This window comes from Coregonus clupeaformis, unplaced genomic scaffold, assembly GCF_020615455.1.
Source record: "Coregonus clupeaformis isolate EN_2021a unplaced genomic scaffold, ASM2061545v1 scaf0547, whole genome shotgun sequence".
NCBI classification, from domain to species: domain Eukaryota; kingdom Metazoa; phylum Chordata; class Actinopteri; order Salmoniformes; family Salmonidae; genus Coregonus; species Coregonus clupeaformis.
In genome coordinates this window covers 222,651-242,500 of record NW_025534002.1, presented here as the reverse complement: position 1 = coordinate 242,500, position 19,850 = coordinate 222,651, and the positions used below count along the sequence as shown (strand labels likewise).

General features: G+C 43.7%; 1 protein-coding gene across 1 annotated transcript in view; it reads right to left on the bottom strand.

Moving 5' to 3' along the window:
- The window catches only part of LOC121559049 (fibrous sheath CABYR-binding protein), a 34,876-nt gene extending 17,159 nt beyond the window's left edge, over nt 1-17,717 (bottom strand). Inside the window, exons 1-3 of the mRNA XM_041872331.2 lie at nt 17,092-17,717; nt 2,137-2,328; nt 1,052-1,177 (exon numbers count right to left, since the gene is read on the bottom strand). Coding sequence (XP_041728265.2) covers nt 1,052-1,177; nt 2,137-2,328; nt 17,092-17,100 — 327 coding nt within the window. The 5' untranslated portion in view covers nt 17,101-17,717. The remainder of the gene's footprint in view (nt 1-1,051; nt 1,178-2,136; nt 2,329-17,091) is intronic.
- Nucleotides 17,718-19,850: the final 2,133 nt, after the last annotated feature.

Here is a 19,850-nt window from a genome sequence, read left to right as displayed (position 1 = left end):
ACCTGCTGACTTCAAGGGTAAGAGTTTGTCATCTTTCCAAGCGAGAAAATTGTTCAGAGGTTTTAAACTTCTAAATTTCTGAATCTACAGTTTAGTGTCTAAAGTTTAGTTGTGTGAATGAGCCCAAAGCTGTATACACACTGAAGACAAGCTGGAGACTAACTGAGAAAGATCTTGAATGAAGGGTCTTAGTTATGTAGGCTACTTTAGTCCAGACCAGTTTCTCAATTTCTTTCATACCAACAAGCTTTGGACCGACTCTTACTTGGAAGACCTCTTGATTTTTTTCCCTATTTGACCTCCACTCCCACTTTTCGGAGGTCAACTTGGGTTTAAGACCTCTTGAATTAAAACAATCACTTGAGAATTGACTAAATCTCTGTGAGCTAACTAACTGACTGACCGGTCAGCATTCTCCCATGGGCCAGTGCCGGTCTACAGACCGGAGGTTGAGAAATACTTGTCTAGACGACTGACCGTCCAACTCAGCTCATTTTCCCAGATCGCTCTCCTTAGTGTCCGTTGAGAAATAATTCAAGACAAGCCTTGCTGATGATGACATCACTATGTGACAGCATCTGTCTTCTGCATTTCACCCATAGAATGTGAGTTAGTAGAACAGACATTTCCATTCAAATTGACATTTGGAATGTTTGAATAATTGATGCATTGCACATGTATGAGGAGCTTTGTCCGTTCTATCAATTTCTCATTCTATGGTTTTCCCTTCACATAGGCCGACATTACATATGGCTGTTTCATTTACAGTAATGCTTCTGACCTAAGTTATCCTCTGGAAGTAGACCTGGGTTTTAGCTGTGCTTGATTGAGCTTTCCTGGAACAATGGAAACAATGGAACATTCCCAAAAGTGCAAACCCCGCTCATCTGGCATTCCAGGTTTGCTTTCGATCAAACTCTTAAAGTTTTTGAAAGAAAACAAATACTATTTGAACCCAAGCCTGTCAAGCAAACAGACAGACCTTTTGATTCAGAGATTCAGAGACATGCGTCTCTCTGCTCGCTTACAATGTTGTTACATTTATGCTCACCTTATTCCCTGATTTGGCCGCTCGTATCAACACCAGTCTATTCTTCTTCTTTGTGAAGGCGCTCCTCAACTCGTGGCACTTATCGTAGTTTTCCAGGTCCACTCTCTCCAAGCAGGTCGCAAGGTCCTGCACCAAAGAGGCAGAATGTTGTTTACGTTAAAGGGCAAATTGCACCTTTAATTAACTGACGTTCTATTCCAGAAGCATGTGTGTGTGTGTGTGTGTGTGTGTGTGTGTGTGTGTGTGTGTGTGTGTGTGTGTGTGTGTGTGTGTGTGTGTGTGTGTGTGTGTGTGTGTTTAATGTTTATAAAGCCGCCGGGTGGAAATTGAAGGACTACTGAGTGTTTATGAAAATAGTTATTAAAAGTGAGAGAAAACAGTACATCATCTGACAGACATGCAATAAAATGCATTGATACAGTATATCATCTGACAGACATGCAATAAAATGCATTGATACAGTATATCATCTGACAGACATGCAATAAAATGCATTGATACAGTATATCATCTGACAGACATGCAATAAAATGCATTGATACAGTATATGATAATGAATGTAGTAACATCACAACATTCATTTCAGCAAATTGAACTTTCTGTTTAATATTCTTGTTCTAAAGTGTCATTTTCACTGAGTTTTATCATAAATACAAGTAGTGTCCTGCAGGGTTAGGGTCAATTATATTTCAATTCAGTCAAGTTAGCAAGTTAACTGAAAATCCAATTCCAATACTGTTTTTCTAATTGCCGTTCAAGAATTTTGCTAGGACTGTCTGTGAGTGGTCTGAGTGAGGAGGGGGAAACGGAAAATGTGCTGTTATTGGCAGAGAGGTTTGGAACTCTCCTTCTTATTGGTCTCATTAACTAATTTACCACCTGGTGATGTCACCAGGCAGGCCAAAACTCCATCCCACCTAAACAGGCTGACATTTCAGGCAGTCTTTTCAAACAGCTCTTTTCAGGCATTATCCCAATTTCACAGTATTATTCCAACCTCATAGTGTGGAAATATATCTTAAACATAGGAAAATCACGTTTCTGACTGCACTGGGCCTTTAATAGTTTATTGAAATGTACCGTACCTCATTCTCGTACACCACAAGCTCTGTCCTCTTCACCTGGATGTAGCGGTCCTTATAGCTGGCCAGGAACCTGCCCGAGTCCTTTTTCACCCAACCGGCCTTCCATGTGGACATGGTCTCTTTGGAACTGGTGGGGTCCTCGTTGGGTCTGGTGGGGTCCTCGTTGGGCCCGGTGGGGTCCTCTTTCACTTCCTGGGAGGACAACAGCGGAAGGAAATCAGCGTCGCAAACTTACACTCGAGGCTACGTCCCAATACTCTTTCCTCTTTCCCTTCATCATCCCTTACAGGGCAAAGTGTGTTTCCATTATGTAGGCTACGGTTATACTATTTCCTGTATAGTATGCTGCTGGTATTGTCTGTTCATAATATCAGTGATTGTTTAGGAAAGGGGACAAGGAGGGAGAGCTAGTCATAAGGATTGGAACGTGGCCTAATTAAACCTCAAATGTGTCTAGTAAGTTTTATAGTGTCACGACTTCCTCCGAAGCTGCCTCCTCTCCTTGTTCGGGGAGGGTTCGGCGCTCGTCGTCACCGGCCTTCTAGCCACTGCCGCTCCTCATCTCATCATTCCATTTGTTTTGTCTTGTTTTTACACACACCTGGTTCATATCCGCTCATCAGTACCTGTATAAGTATTCCCTCTGCCCTCCATGTCTTTGTGTGTGATTGTTTATTGTGGAGGTGACGATAGCTCGGTGGAGCGTTCTATATTTTTATCGCCGGGATATTCACCCGTGTGCTTTGTTTTCTCCAGTGCGCCGTTATACCTCACTGTAGTGTTTTACGCATTGCTGCGTACTGCTGTATTTGCCGAATAAACCATTTATTCTGTGATTTACCCTCCTGCGCCTGACTCCGTCCAAATCACCCGCTACATGTAGCATGTTTCTCTTCATACTTGTGCTATATAGTCTTGCTACATTTCTTGTGCTGTGTCTGGCTCAATGCGAAGTGACTTTGTGTGCGTATTGTTAACACCTGAAACCTGACTTCTCAATAGGCTCCGCTGTGGCACTGCAGAGAGCTGTGAAACTCAGTAAGCCCAAGGGTACTGCAAGGCTGTAGGCGAACTGATATTATAGTGCTGCACAATGACACTTGAGGCTTGTGCAGCTGAGTTAACACCGACAACTCTAATTTTGTAACAGTTCATTTAATTTTTACACTCCCGCCGCATCTTCCTCAACTGCTGCTCTGTTTCTCACCTCTCAGAAAAAATACTTATTTTTAGGTCGGTTCACTCTCATATGGGTGTATTTTCTTAGTATCACATTTCAGCTTAGTGTCAGTTCATATTCTGTACACTCTGGTCAAGTAAGGAGGTCATCTTGTGTCTTTCTGTCTACATTGAGTGGGGCAAGTGTATTACATCAAATTACATTACTTCATTTGGGTAAAGATACACTCAAATTTAAAAAACAGCACCATAACAATCAACATGCAAAAAGTATGTATAAAGTATTGTAAAAGTAGAACTTGTACCAAGAAGCTGAAAGGAAAACATGCCCATGATAAAATATGAGTTATTTACATCTCAAAACATTTCAAATGACGAAATGAAATACAAAAGTGAAATGATCAAATCACAAGGGGTTCTTTGAGTTGTGTTATTCTGAAAAGACTTCCCAGGAACCGGCTTCCCAAAAGCATCTTAAGGCTAAGTTAATCGTTAGAACCTTCGTAGGAGAATTGTTAAATCTCCGAGCTGATCCCAAAACCATCTATATTAACATTGCACTTGAAAAAAACGCTCGTAATCTAACGCCTGCCTCAGACCACTCGTAGAACCTATCATGCCTCATTCACATTAACCATAAGCACTCTGTTACGTTGCGCCGGATGTCATTTATTTGAATGGGGACCGTCCACAACGGAGTGGAATCGCAACGCCCCTTTGCGGTTGAAGGCTCCTTTGCGAGACGGACGCCGCATACTTTGAAATGTTCCGTCCAGAGTCCGTCGAAGAACAGGAAGTTCAAACCATAGAAGAAGATTGTTTTAGTTTATTCAATGATAATTTTTAGATGGAGGTCCGTAGCTACAGTATAGCCTAGCTTTTAGCTAGCTAGCTGCTCTGTAAGATAGCTTGACTTGCTAGAAAGTTATAGAAACAAGTTGAGGAAAAAGTAACTAAACTAAACATGTTTTATTATCAACTGAAACAATATGTTTCTCCTCTTGAATGAAAAGGTCATATTTTGCAATCTCCCAAAATAAATGTGATCTCTGACGAGAGCCTAGGCACTCCTCCATCTTGTCTTGCATTGGTTGTGAAGCCCTATGCTCTCCGTCCAGTAGCGGAACAAGCTTGCATGAAGATCACGTACGGCGTAATGAAATACGTCATGATGTAAACGGTGCATCAGTATCGACAAATGCCTTAATGACGCACTTAGCGAATGTTCTCTCTGCTTGGTGCTTTGGGAAACATATGTTACATCTTCGGCCGTTGTAGGAAAGATGCATCGTTAAAACACTCGTAAGCCTAAATTCCATCACTATCGGGAAACCGGACCCTGGACAGATCTGAAGCAGATTACCAGGGTTGTGTTCATAAGGGCACACAACAAAAATGTTTTTAAATGTTTTGCAACGGAAAACAAAAAAGAGCCAGTTAGTCCAGGTAGTCCATCCCTGTTTTACTCTGTTTTCTTCCATTTGGTGCCTAATGAACACCACCCTGTTGTTAAAGATGACGCAGATGCTAAGCTACAGGACTGTTTTGCTAGCACAGACTGGAACATGTTCCGGGATTCTTCAGATAGCATTGAGGAGTACACCACATCAGTCACTGGCTTCATCAATAAGTGCATCGATGATGTCGTCCCCACCGTGACCGTACGTACATACCCCAACCAGAAGCCATGGATTACAGGAAACATCCGCACTGAGCTAAAGGGTAGAGCTGCCGCTTTCAAGGAGCGGAACTCTAACCCGGACACTTATAAGAAATCCCGCTATGCCAGGGGTGTCAAACGTCCGGCCCGCGGGCCGGTTCAGGCCCGCAAACGGGTTTAATCCGGCCCGCGAGATGATAAAAAAAAAATTATAATAATAATAATAATAATAATAATAATTTTGTAAAGTATAAAAATGCGCTGCAATTTTTCAATAAAATAAACTGCTGTTCCAATTGCATCCACTGGATGGCGCAATAGCAATTATGTTAAGCAAGCAAACTGTTTATACCGGGGCAGAGCAAGTAGGTCAAGCACGTGCAGCCAATGAGCTACTTTGTTTTGCCCGCGATATTTATTACGGCTTCTACTTTTAACATTATGTGCTTTGGCACCCTCATTGCCCCAATATGTCTCTGTCAAAAAAGAGAAAAGTGGACGCAGAGTGCAGAGTGTTCCAAGAAAAATGGTCATCCTATTTATTCACGGAATTGAATGGGAAAGCTGTATGTTTGGTGTGTTCAGAGCATGTTGCAGTGCTGAAAGAATATAACCTTTGTCGCCACTATGTGAGTCTTCATGCCGACAAATATGACAACTTTCAAGGACAGCGGAGATGAGAGAAGGTGAATGAACTGTTGGCGGGTCTGAAGAAACAGCAGTCTGTGTTTACTCACAGCCGAGACATCAGTGACGCTGCAGTGAAAGCTAGCTACCTCATTGCTAATGAAATCGCAGTGGCTTCAAAACCATTTAGTGAGGGTGAATTTGTAAAAACATGCATGATGAAGGCAGCGGAGATTGTGTGCCCTGAAAAGCGGCAGGCTTTTGCAAATATCAGCCTGACAAGAAACACAGTTGCAGACAGGATTTCCGATCTTTCAGTGGATTTGGACAGCCAGTTGAAGCAAAAAGTAAAGTCATTTATTGCGTTTTCGGTTGCAATTGATGAAAGCACGGACATTACAGATGTTGCACAACTGGCCATTTTCATCCGTGGAGTTGATGACACATTGACCGTCACCGAGGAGTTCGTGGAGTTTGTGCCGATGACAGATACAACGACAGCAGCTGATATTTTTACCGCACTCGTCAGCGCGCTGGACAGGGTCGGAGTGGACTGGTCCCGCGCTGTCAGCCTGGCTACAGATGGTGCGCCCTCAATGTGTTATGATTTAACTGGATAGAACCCAAATGCAGACAAGTACACCAAGCCAGAGAAGTTTTAACAGGTTTATTATAATGTTCAATAGTCCAGGTTTCCAATAAATGGGGAAGAGCAAGTCCAGGTTACAGGGAGGGTACAGATCCAGGTCAGGGCAGGTGTGGTACCGTAATGTCCTAGTGTCCGTGGTGAGTCCAAAGGAGAGGCCCGATAGTGGAGAGCAGGATGGTGGTGGCAGGAGTGAAGCGGAGGCAGGAGTCAGGTTCCAAATATATGGTTGTCTTCACTATGATCTGACGATGAGTGGAAAGTTTGACCGGGTCTTAAAGGCTGAGGTGATTATGGTGAATGAGCTGCAGCTGGAACCCTGACTCCCGCACACCAGACTTCACTCCTGCAATCAAGGACAGACAGAGGGGAGGGGGAGAGCAGAGAGAGAGCTACCTAGCAGCAGTAGGCCTAACACAATGATCGGGAAAAAAGCAGGCGTTGTGACAAAGTTCAGAGAGAAAGTGCAATCTGCAAATGGAGGACGTGATATTTTGACTTTTCACTGTATTTTGCACCAGGAGGCTTTGTGTTGCAAGTCATTAAAGATGGATAACGTCATGAAGGTGGTCATCCAAACTGTTAATTTCATCCGATCCAGAAGCCTGAATCACCGTCAGTTTGACAGCCTTCTCAGAGAGAAAGACCACATCTATGGCCTGCCATACCACACTGAGGTAAGATGGTTAAGCCGAGGTGCTGTGCTGAGGCGTTTCTTTTGATTTACGAGAAGAAATTGAACAGTTCATGGAATAAAAGGGCAAACCAGTGTTAGAATTTCATTCCGCAGAATGGATGCAGGACCTTGCATTTATGGTGGATGTTACAGAGCACCTGAATAACTTGAACAAACAGCTGCAAGGGCGCAACAAAGTTGTCACGCAGTATTATGACAGCATACGTTCTTTCAAGTTGAAGCTGTCATTGTGGGAGACGCAACTTGCCGGTGGTGATGCAGCTCACTTCCCCTGTCTGAAAAATGTGTGCGCGACCCAACATGTGGCAGACATGAAGCGGTTCAAAGATAAAATAACGGGACTGTTACGGGAGTTTGAGCAACGCTTTCAGATTTATGTTTATATGTTTTTATGTTGATGTGCTATTGTTTTTAATTGATTTTATTTTATTTGTATATTTAACCTATTCCTGACTCTGTGGTTCTTGCACTTGTTTGGGGAACAGGATTTCATTATTTTTATCTACATTTCTGCCTGAGAAATGACACCCTGATATAGTTCTGTGATCTGTGATATACTTATGTGAATCACTGAGGCATTGTGTGTTTGTGTGTTCTTTGTCCTCAGAACTTTCAAATAACTTGAGGTGTTTTATGATTAATAGTTATGTTGTGCTTTTGGACACTGTCCTCAGGCTCCAGCTTTATGTTTATATGTTTTTATGTTGATGTGCTATTGTTTTTAATTGATTTTATTTTATTTGTATATTTAACCTATTCTTGACTCTGTGGTTCTTGCACTTGTTTGGGGAACAGGATTTCATTATTTGTATCTACATTTCTGCCTGAGAAATGACACCCTGATATAGTTCTGTGATCTGTGAAACAGTTCTGTTAATCACTGAGGCATTGTGTGTTTGTGTGTTCTTTGTCCTCAGAACTTTCAAATAACTTGAGGTGTTTTATGATTAATAGTGATGTTGTGCTTTTGGACACTGTCCTCAGGCTCCAGCTTTATGTTTATATGTTTTTATGTTGATGTGCTATTGTTTTTAATTGATTTTATTTTATTTGTATATTTAACCTATTCTTGACTCTGTGGTTCTTGCACTTGTTTGGGGAACAGGATTTCATTATTTTTATCTACATTTCTGCCTGAGAAATGACACCCTGATATAGTTCTGTGATCTGTGAAACAGTTCTGTTAATCACTGAGGCATTGTGTGTTTGTGTGTTCTTTTTCTTTAGAATTTTCAAATAAACTTGACGTGTTTTATGATTAATAGTGATGTTGTGCTTGTACTATTTTGGACACACTGTCCTCAGGCTCCAGCTTTATGTTGTATGTTGATCGTATTAAAACAAAGAAAACAATCTGAAGTTGTTGTTTTTAAGTTATATATACCATGATTTTTCCGGTCCGGCCCACTTGGGAATAGATTTTCCTCCATGTGGCCCCTGAGCTAAAATGAGTTTGACACCCCTGCGCTATGCCCTCCGACGAACCATCAAACAGGCAAAGAGTCAATACAGGACTAAGATTGAATCGTACTACACTGGCTCTGACGCTCGTCGGATGTGGCAGGGCTTGAAAACTATTACAGACTACAAAGGGAAGCACAGCCACGAGCTTCCCAGTGACACAAGCCTACCAGACGAGCTAAACCACTTACATTTACATTTACATTTTAGTCATTTAGCAGACGCTCTTATCCAGAGCGACTTACAGGAGCAATTAGGGTTAAGTGCCTTGCTCAAGGGCACATTAACGTCATTTAGCAGACGCTCTTAGCCAGAGCGACTCACAAATTGGTGCGTTCACCCTATAGCCAGTGGGATAACCACTTTACAATTGGGGGGGGGGGGTAGAAGGAACTCGCTTCGAGGCAAGCAACACTGAAGCATGCATGAGAGCACCAGCTGTTCCGGATGACTATGTGATCACGCTCTCCGTAGCCGATGTGAGTAAGACTTTTAAGCAGGTCAACATTCACAAGGCCGCAGGGCCAGACGGATTACCAGGACGTGTACTCCGAGCATGTGCTGACCAACTGGCAAGTGTCTTCACTGACATTTTCAACATGTCCCTGACTGAGTCTGTAATACCAACATGTTTCAAGCAGACCACCATAGTCCCCGTGCCCAAGGACACTAAGATTACCTGCCTAAATGACTACCGACCCGTAGCACTGACGTCTGTAGCCATGAAGTGCTTTGAAAGGCTGGTCATGGCTCACATCAACACCATTATCCCAGAAACCCTAGACCCACTCCAATTTGCACACCGCCCCAACAGATCCACAGATGATGCAATCTCTATTGCACTCCACATTGCCCTTTCCCACCTGGACAAGAGGAACACCTACGTGAGAATGCTATTCATTGACTACAGCTCAGCATTCAACACCATAGTGCCCTCAAAACTCATCACTAAGCTAAGGATCCTGGGACTAAACACCTCCCTCTGCAACTGGATCCTGGACTTCCTGACGGGCCGCCCCCAGGTGGTAAGGGTAGGTAACAACACATCTGCCACACTGATCCTCAACACGGGGGGCCCCTCAGGGGTGCGTGCTCAGTCCCCTCCTGTACTCCCTGTTCACCCATGACTGCATGGCCAGGCACGACTCCAACACCATCATTAAGTTTGCCGACGACACAACAGTGGTAGGCCTGATCACCGACAACGATGAGACAGCCTATAGGGAGGAGGTCAGAGACCTGGCCGTGTGGTGCCAGGATAACAACCTCTCCCTTAACGTGACCAAGACAAAGGAGATGATTGTGGACTACAGGATAAAAAAGAGGACTGAGCACGCCCCCATTCTCATCGACGGGGCTGTAGTGGAACAGGTTGAGAGCTTCAAGTTCCTTGGTGTCCACATCACCAACGAACTATCATGGTCCAAACACACCAAGACAGTCGTGAAGAGGGCACGACAAAGCCTATTCCCCCTCAGGAGACTGAAAAAGATTTGGCATGGGTCCTCAGATCCTCAAAAATTCTACAGCTGCACCATCGAGAGCATCCTGACTGGTTGCATCACCGCCTGGTATGGCAACTGCTTGGCCTCCGACCGCAAGGCACTACAGAGGGTAGTGCGTACGGCCCAGTACATCACTGGGGCCAAGCTTCCTGCCATCCAGGACCTCTATACCAGGCGGTGTCAGAGGAAGGCCCTCAAAATTGTCAAAGACTCCAGCCACCCTAGTCATAGACTGTTCTCTCTGCTACCGCATGGCAAGCGGTACCGGAGTGCCAAGTCTAGGTCCAAAGACTTCTCAACAGCTTCTACCCCCAAGCCATAAGACTCCTGAACAGCTAATCATGGCTACCCAGACTATTTGCACTGCCCCCCCACCCCATCTTTTTACGCTGCTGCTACTCTGTTAATTATTTATGCATAGTCACTTTAACTCTACCCACATGTACATATTACTTCAACTACCTCAACTAGCCGGTGCCCCCGCACATTGACTCTGCACCGGTACCCCTCTGTATATATAGCCTCCCTACTGTTATTTTATTTTACTTTTTTTTCTCAACACTTTTTTGTTGTTGTTTTATTTTACTTTTTTATTAAAAATAAATGCACTGTTGGTTAAGGGCTGTAAGTAAGCATTTCACTGTAATGTCTGCACCTGTTGTATTCGGCGCATGTGGCCAATAAAATTTGATTTGATTTGATTTGAAATAGAGCTGTTATAAGCGGAGATAACGGTCCAGACCAGGGTATTGAGACCTGAGAAAGGTGGCTACAGTGCCAGAGAATTACTGTAGAGTAGCTGCAGCACAATGCCTTTCTATGCTACATAGTTACTACGAAACATAGCATGAATATTCCAACACTGAAAAATAGTCTAGACCTGTGGATGGCGTGTGTAATATTAACCAATGAAGAAACAACTATGTAAAACTAAAGCTCACAGCACTATCTACCTCAAACTTCTTTAGGAGACACTGTGCAGCAAATTGACTGGTCCTCTTTTATTACAGAATAAAACACGAACAACTGCAGGTGCCTGTCTAAAATTCCCATGCTCTCCGAATCTATTGGAGGAAATTCCACAGGATGTCTTTTTAAAGGGTCATCTAGCTGTTTTTCCACTTTCACTGCGACAGCACTGGGAAGAGTGGCTCCGCTTTGTACACAGAGGAGAGATGCAGCTGTGAGGAGAGGAAAGGCCTAGAGAGAGAGGGGGAGTGAAACAGAGAGGGAAAACCAGTTAGAAAGAGATGACGGGAGAAGGTTAGAGGTGTTAGAGGAAACAAAAGAGGAAGAGAGAGAAAGCAAGAGACTAGGAGAGAAAGAGGGAGGGAAATACAGAGAAGTAGAGAGAGAGAGAGAGAGAAAGAAAAGGAAAGCGAGAAAGAGAGAGAGAGACAGATAAAAGGATTTCAATGGTCTTCCACAGTGCCCTGTCCAGAAAATACCCCCTCGGCAGAAAGACATGAGAGCGAGGGGACATGGCATGCCTCTGTTTCTCTAAGTGAAAGAGGAAAGCACTGATTGGCCTTTGTCTCTCTGACACACACACACACACACACACACTCACACACCCACCCACACAATGAAGACCAGGCCAGGGGAAAGTGGAACACATCACAGTGTACTGTACAATGCCTGACAGTACAGCTTAACCCTGCCAATAATGCTGGGTGTGGTGCTGGATACATCTACACTCTTAGAATTTTTTTTTCCAAAAGGGTTCTTCGGCTGTCCCCATAGGAGAAGCCTTTTTGGTTCCAGGTAGTAGCCTTTCTGGTTCCAGGTAGAAGCCTTTTTGGTTCCAGGTAGAACTATTTTGGGTTCCATGTAGAACCCTCTGTGTAAAGGGTTATATATGGAACTCAAAAGGGTTCTACCTGGAACCAAAAAGGGTTCTTCAAAGGGTTCTCCTCTGGGGAAAGCCGAAGAACCCTTTAAGGTTCTAGATAGCACCTTTACAGAATATATGTTTTTGCATTAGAGCACAGTTGGCTTGACTCTCTGTGTCTTCCATTGTGCAGCTTAACATTAGCTAGCATAGTTAGCTAAAGTGAGAGAATGCTGTTAGGTGCAACAGTTGAATGGGCTCTCTTCATACAACATTGTAGCATGTGGCAACATTAACCATGTCGGCTAATTATCCCAACTGAGCTTACTGGTTGGAGGCTGACAGAGCTCTGTGTCGGCCATTGTTGCAAGCAACTTTAGCAGTATAAGCTAGTTAGCCAAGCTGAATATGCTAGTATGTGTAACAGCTCCAAATATGGACTAGAACAGGAAGAGGGTCTGTTTTGCACTATAGCTTTCAGCTTTACCACATCTTGACACCCACAGCAAGAGATGCTTGGTTAATCAGTGGACATCCCAAAATTACATCTGATAATGACTGTTGTATGCTAGCATGTAATGACAAGTGTAGCATTATGAAGTTGATGTTCACACAAGTTTGTGCCTTTCTGAGGATGTTTCAAATAAGACAAGCAAATGCACAATTAATATAAAACTGTATTGGGCCAAGCTTTGTTATTGTGTCCTCCAAATTCGCATTTCGCATGAGAAAACCTAACCCAAAAACCAAGACCAAACCAAACCAAAAAGCTCACTTTTCTTACGCCTTCGCAATATCGAATTCACTTTACAACTCTCTCAATAACCATCCCAAATGGGCCGACGAGGCCTCATTTCAAGGCCTTAAAAAAGACACACCTTAGCCAACATGTGTTCCTTATAAAGTCTTAAATAGGGAGGAGAAGGCTCCATCTGGGATGAATTGAGTTCCATGCTGACCTGCCCGGCTTGAACTCACCACACGCCCTAATCAACATCATCTGAGTTAACAAGGTCTACGCTTTCCACTGGTTGACTTAGCTAGCTATCAGGGAAGGGGAGATAGAGGAGAGAAGACACCTTAGTTTCCTTTGAGAGAGCGGGGAATAGGGGAAGTGGGGGAGGTGAGAGAGCGGGGGAGAGGGGAAGTGGGAGAGGTGAGAGAGCGGGGGAGAGGTGAGAGAGTGGGAATAGGGGAAGTGGGAGAGGTGAGAGAGTGGGGAATAGGGGAAGTGGGAGAGGTGAGAGAGCGGGGAGAAGGGAAGTGGGGGAGGTGAGAGAGCGGGGGAGAGGGGAAGTGGGAGAGGTGAGAGAGCGGGGGAGAGGTGAGAGAGTGGGGAATAGGGGAAGTGGGAGAGGTGAGAGAGCGGGGGAGAAGGGAAGTGGGAGAGGTGAGAGAGCGGGGGAGAAGGGAAGTGGGAGAGGTGAGAGAGCGGGGGAGAGGTGAGAGAGTGGGGAATAGGGGAAGTGGGAGAGGTGAGAGAGTGGGGAATAGGGGAAGTGGGAGAGGTGAGAGAGTGGGGAATAGGGGAAGTGGGAGAGGTGAGAGAGTGGGGAATAGGGGAAGTGGGAGAGGTGAGAGAGTGGGGAATAGGAGAGATGTAGAGCTCTCAAAAATGCTAACAAACAAGAGGAAGTCCCAAAGCAATACCCTCTTGCACACACACACACACACACACTTATCAACAACACCATCAAAGTTTCAGAGGGAACTCAGTCACACACACTGACACACACACAACCATTGTGCAGCACAAGCCCAAATGCCGGGGAATGACGGTCAGAAATGGGCTATTGTACAGCACAGGGCTGAGCGGTGGTCAAAGAGGGTTAATTGTTTTCATCTGTTTCATGCGTTCAAGGACATTCAGCAACAGCAGTGTGTGTGTGTCTATGTGTGTGTGTCTGAGTGTGTGTGAGGGGGGGGGGACAGACAGAGAGATAAAGTGAGGGGTAGAGAAACACAGACAGAGTGAGAGATAGAAAGATAGACTGAAGTGAGAGGGGGGGCAGAGTGCTAAAACAGCTGGCTGTGTATAACAGGCAGTTAGCCAGGCAGTCGCCTTCACTGAGCAGCCAGATGCTGTCCAGCCACACCGCCGTATATAAACCCAGCCCACGAGGTACGGCCTGTCAACCTACTGCTCACACTCACTGTGACTCAGAGGACTAGAATGAAGTCGCCCATGGACACTGATCTGAGGACAGTTTTGAGTTTTTAACCCTAATGATTAAGGTGAAATGTGTGGGTAGGGTAAGCTGACCCTAGATCTGCTATGGGAAACGTCTACCAAGAGAGACTGCACAGACACACAGCTGAACCCTATCCGCCAGTCCTACCTAATAGGGTCTTTCATTTACCAATTAAGATCACATTAGTACAGCTACATATAGGGCATTCAGTGTGGCTAGTCCAGCTGTTCATACAGTTATACTGGATGTGAAAACATAGTGATGCTGACTTGATTGCCTAAGCCTAGTCCAGGACTAAAAGTCAGTTTCCATGAAACTGGCCCTTGGTCTTTACAATAAACCTTTGTAAACAAACAATGTATAGCTTGAAAATATGGTTAACACTATAAGTCATTCTCATGGACTGTTAGTCTTGGCATTCATAGATCCATCTGAATATGAGAGTGGTTACATTTCTCCAGCCTCATCCCTCAGTTTACCAAACCAAGTGGCAGGGTCAGGCTGGTCAAATTATAGGTTGTACCTTTAACACTTCTGGGGGTGCTGTGTTAATATTTAATGTTTATGAACGTGCCCTGATTTGTTATGGGAGTTCTAGGCACCCCTGTAGTATAAACCCTGACTGCATGGTGGTCCTTAGATTCATAGCTCACCCCTGCACTCTGGTTATTAATGTAGGACTACACTAATACTACACTAATGTATCAGGATAGTGCTGATAGGCTAACCCTATGTGTGCAAGGGGTCTTCTGAGGTCACTAAGAACATTTTCTTTTGATCTCAATTGTCCCACCTCAATTGTGATACAGTTGTTTGAAATCAATGTTTATGTAGCTGAGAGGTGCTCCAAAAAGCACCATATCTGGTTATACTACTTAATCTCCCGTGGGCAGATTCTGCGTGTAAACTGAGAGAATCTGCCAGGACTGACTGGGATGCGTGAGGTAACAGCGGCATTAGTGAAGTTTTTAGGGTTTTGTCACTGGTTATTTGGACGTATCAGGAATGGGTGAAGGCGGTGCTTTAACTGCTTGGCCTCGAGTGCTTCGCGCCTGTGCCCACACAGATCGGAAGGGGAGGGGGGGCTTTGGTTGAGAGTTTCTTGTTGCGAGGTGGACACTTCGTTTCTGCCAGAACTCTCAATTTCTAACACGTATGAACACAGAAGTTAATGACGCAGCTGATCAAATTATGCAAGGTTTTACTTCTGGGTTAACAGAGATTATAGGCTACTCTGACAAGAGTTTTCACTGCATCGCGTGTGTGTGTGCATGTGTGTGTGTGTGTGTGTGTGTGTGCGTGTGCACCAGCGTGTGTTTGTGTGTGTGTGTTTTCTGTGTAAAAAGTTGTGTGTGTAAAAGGTTGTGTGTGTGCAAAAAGTTGCAAAGTAGCCTATTGGTATTGATTTACTGTTTTACTGCTCTGTTCGACTTCCTCTTTCTAGTAGCAGCTTCCTGAAACTCGCTTCACTGTCATCTACGTCTTGCAACTCTGAGCTGCTATATGAGTTGTTGCACATACTGCAGGCCTATTTATCCCATAAAGACATCTTCAAAACACACAACTCAATGCTTGTCAGTTTAGGCCTACTCTTTTTAACTTCAGTCAATTCTTTCATGTGTAAAACAAAAGAAGGGAAAATTGGCATCCAGATTCAGTTTTAAAAGCAGTACATGTGCATCTTCTTCCATTCTAACTACCCTATTTGGAATTGCTCTTGAATTGAAGGACACTCATTCAGGATAGGACGAGAGCCCTCCTTATTAGGTGACTCAGTAGTTCTTTCAGTCTGACCCAAGCTGCATTGCATCCCCAGACAACACTGCGGTGTAGGCCTACTGACCATGGTTGTAGGCATGGTGACTTTGTTCACATTCGATAACTGATCAGCTCTCCATACCACATAGGCCTACCCCAACATATTCATTAAGAGCGTAACCCAAGAGCTGACACTGGATCAGTTACTGTACCGAGGGGTAGGCTACAGTTTATCTAAACAGTAGGTTATAATGTAGGCTCAGGGTTGGGTTACATGTAATCTGATTTGAAAATAACTGTAACTGTAATCAGATACTTTACCAGCAAAACTATTGTAATCAGATTACAGATACTTATGAAAAACTGGATTACTTGGATTAGTTTTAAATTCAGAAAGGATGTTTGCGTAAAAATTTAATTATGACATCTTTCTGTTTTCCCAATGACATTCAAATCAGCATTGAAAAAAGGGCAAGTTTAAGTTTGTTCCACCTGAGCAAGTCTGACCTCAAATTCAGAGACCACTATGATGACACACCAAATGCGTTTGATGGATAATTGTTGTCTTCCTCCAATGCCTCTTAAGGGGAAAGTAATCAAAAAGAAACAGAAAGTAATCCAATTATGTTACTGAGTTTGGTTAATCCAAAAGTTACCTTAATGATTACAATTTTGGACAGGTAACTAGTAACTGTAACGGATTACATTTAGAAAGTAACCTACCCAACCCTGTAGGCTACAATGTATCCAAATAGCTACAATGTAGGCTACAATGTAGTTATTACAATGTAAAAATACTGTTATTAACCCCTCCTCCTCCTCCCTAACATCTCCATGGCTACAGGGGCAGCACCCAGCCCGGAAGAAGCAGCGGAGGGGGGAGAGAGACCCCTGTAAATGCCTGAGTAGCAGCTACCGCTGAAAGCAACAGGTTGTCAGGTGCGTGACTTTAACAACTCCTGGCACCTGAGTTTGAACGGTGAAAAGTACAATGCGTTGGAGCCTATTGGCGCACTGGCGTATAGCATATCAGTTTGATGAAACACAAAGTATTAATTTCTGCGCCGATACTTCAATAGGCTATTTGTTACTCAGTGAAAATAAGTGTTGTAGTGTGCAGTGTCCATCCAATAAACTGAAGATTGTTTTATATCTAGGCTACATTGCACATTTTACTCTTTTTTTTCTGACCTTGAATGATGATGAGTTTTAGACTACTTTCCTACTCCTCCGTGAGTGTTTTGATTGACCCATGTCTGCACAGAGAAAATGTAAGAATCTTTACTAAGGTTAAACTTTCATTAGACCTGTAGCCTTAATTTAATTTAAAACCAACCATAGCCTACCGAGATTCCACCAATGCCGCCCATCAGACCAATGCAATAGACTGAATACTCACGTCTTCCATGATAAAAAACGATGATCCGTTATATGTGGAGGAATAACACTCGACGGCGGCCCTTATCCTTGACAAAAAGTCGGTATTTCACTTCTTTTAGACAGCAACCAACTAATATCCAACATGACGCGAAGCTTTGGAAGAAAATAAGGAACTGTACAAGTTTTGACGCTGAACGGTCTCGTCTCTTTCTTTCCTCTTTCGACCACTTTCGACTCAGCTACGAAACAAGTTTGAAGAAAAAAAGTTTGGTTTCCGGTAAGTCCCTGAATGCCTCAGCGTGTCAATAGACAGGGTACGTCAATTTAAATGAATCCGTCGCTCCCTAGGCGCAGTGAAGGCCGTGACAAATTGATGTAGGCTAGCCTATGCTTTTTCTCAAGTGTTTACGCAGTGCAAATGTGAGTGAGCCCCTTCACACTGTCTCTGTCACCAACACAGTAACCTATTGTCTAACCTTGAGAAGTAAGCTTGTCCTTTGGCACAATGAATGACGCCATAAAACCATCATCCTGAACTCATGATAAAAACACAGCACTGCAAGACCAATAAAACAGATTGTGTAAAGCATTCCTATACAGTGGGAATAAAACACGTGGAATTATTTCCTACATGTCATCCTCATTTGTTTGGACTTAATGAAAACAATTGCATAGTAATATTTAATTTTTTTAAACAACAACAATGTTATTAACATGGAACTACAGTATATAACATCCATTTTGTCAACATTTCTGAATAGTGAATCAGATGTGGTCATCACTCTGTAATAAAATAACAGGTTGTATTTAATACAATAACAAGTTGTTTGATGAATGACTTGACATTTTGTCCTTTAAAGTTCCCTGTCACGCTAACATTTTCATTCAACCTAGATTTAGCCCCTGGAGCTGTACCATTGTGGATTGGATAACTAGTGGATTAATCATAAACTCTAAGCTTGTCTCTTCTTACTTCCTGATAGGTGTGGTGGCTGTTATTGGTTAGAGGGGATCTACTGTCTGTCACAACACTGAACTATAAAAAAACTGAGCTCCCCTGGGCTAGGCTGCAGTTTACTCTAAATGAACCGTTCTCTTGCATAATTAATTTCTCAATGCTTATATCTTAAAATAAATAAATGCATTTCATGTGATGAAGCTGGGCGTGTGTCATACATATTATGTGAGTGTATGTGTGTGTGGGTCTGTATGTGCGCACATGCATATGTGTGTGTGTGTGTGTGTTTGCGTGCGTGCATGCATGCATACATATGTGTGTCTGCGCGCGCGTGTGTGTGTGTATATGCATGCATGCATACGTGTGTGTGTGTGTACGTGTGTGTGTGTGTGTGTATGTGTGTGTTACAGTTACATGCAGTGAGGCAGATTAGAAACTAAACTACACTGACATATAATTGAACATCACCTTATTTAGAGGAAGAGGAAGTGGTGAATGGTGCATAAGGCATGCTATCTCATTAGTGGTCCAATGTTTGCTCAATAAAGCCTGAGCACCCAAGAAGAAGACCTTGTTGGTCACCTAGCCTATTTCTACTTCTAATGAAAGGATCCTTGAGCAGGGTCTCTCTCTTTTCCTTTTTTCGTCCACGTTGAAGCTTCTTCCACTCTTCAACTCATGCACAGGACTTTGTCAGGACAGACTACACATCCACCTCTACTGTCTTACCAACAACCACAACCAATATACATCACAGAAAGTAGTTTCTTCGTACATGCACAATATTTAGTGGTCTCAGTGAGAGTCGTAATCAAAACAAGTCGTAAGACTTGTTTAGTGAATGCTGCATGAAGAATGAAATGTGTAATCAAAAAGGTCATCTTTATCTTCATCTGCCATCCAGGACCTATATACTAGGTGGTGTCAGAACCTATATACCAGGCGGTGTCAGGACCTATATACTAGGTGGTGTCAGGACCTATATATTAGGTGGTGTCAGGACCTATATACTAGGTGGTGTCAGGACCTATATACTAGGTGGTGTCAGGACCTATATACTAGGTGGTGTCAGGACCTATATACTAGGCGGTGTCAGGACCTATATACTAGGCGGTGTCAGGACCTATATACTAGGCGGTGTCAGGACCAATATATAAGGCGGTGTCAGGACCTATATACTAGGCGGTGTCAGGACCTATATACTAGGCGGTGTCAGGACCTATATACTAGGTGGTGTCAGGACCTATATACTAGGTGGTGTCAGGACCTATATACTAGGCGGTGTCAGGACCTATATACTAGGCGGTGTCAGGACCTATATACTAGGCGGTTTCAGGGACTATATACTAGGTGGTGTCAGGACCTATATACTAGGCGGTGTCAGGCCCTATATACTAGGCGGTGTCAGGACCTATATACTAGGTGGTGTCAGGACCTATATACTAGGTGGTGTCAAGACCTATATACTAGGTGGTGTCAGGACCTATATACTAGGTGGTGTCAGGACCTATATACTAGGCGGTGTCAGGACCTATATACTAGGTGGTGTCAGGACCTATATACTAGGTGGTGTCAGGACCTATATACTAGGTGGTGTCAGGACCTATATACTAGGCGGTGTCAGGACCTATATACTAGGTGGTGTCAGGACCTATATACTAGGCGGTGTCAGGACCTATATACTAGGTGGTGTCAGGACCAATATATAAGGCGGTGTCAGGACCTATATACTAGGCGGTGTCAGGACCTATATACTAGGTGGTGTCAGGACCTATATACTAGGTGGTGTCAGGTCCTATATACTAGGCGGTGTCAGGACC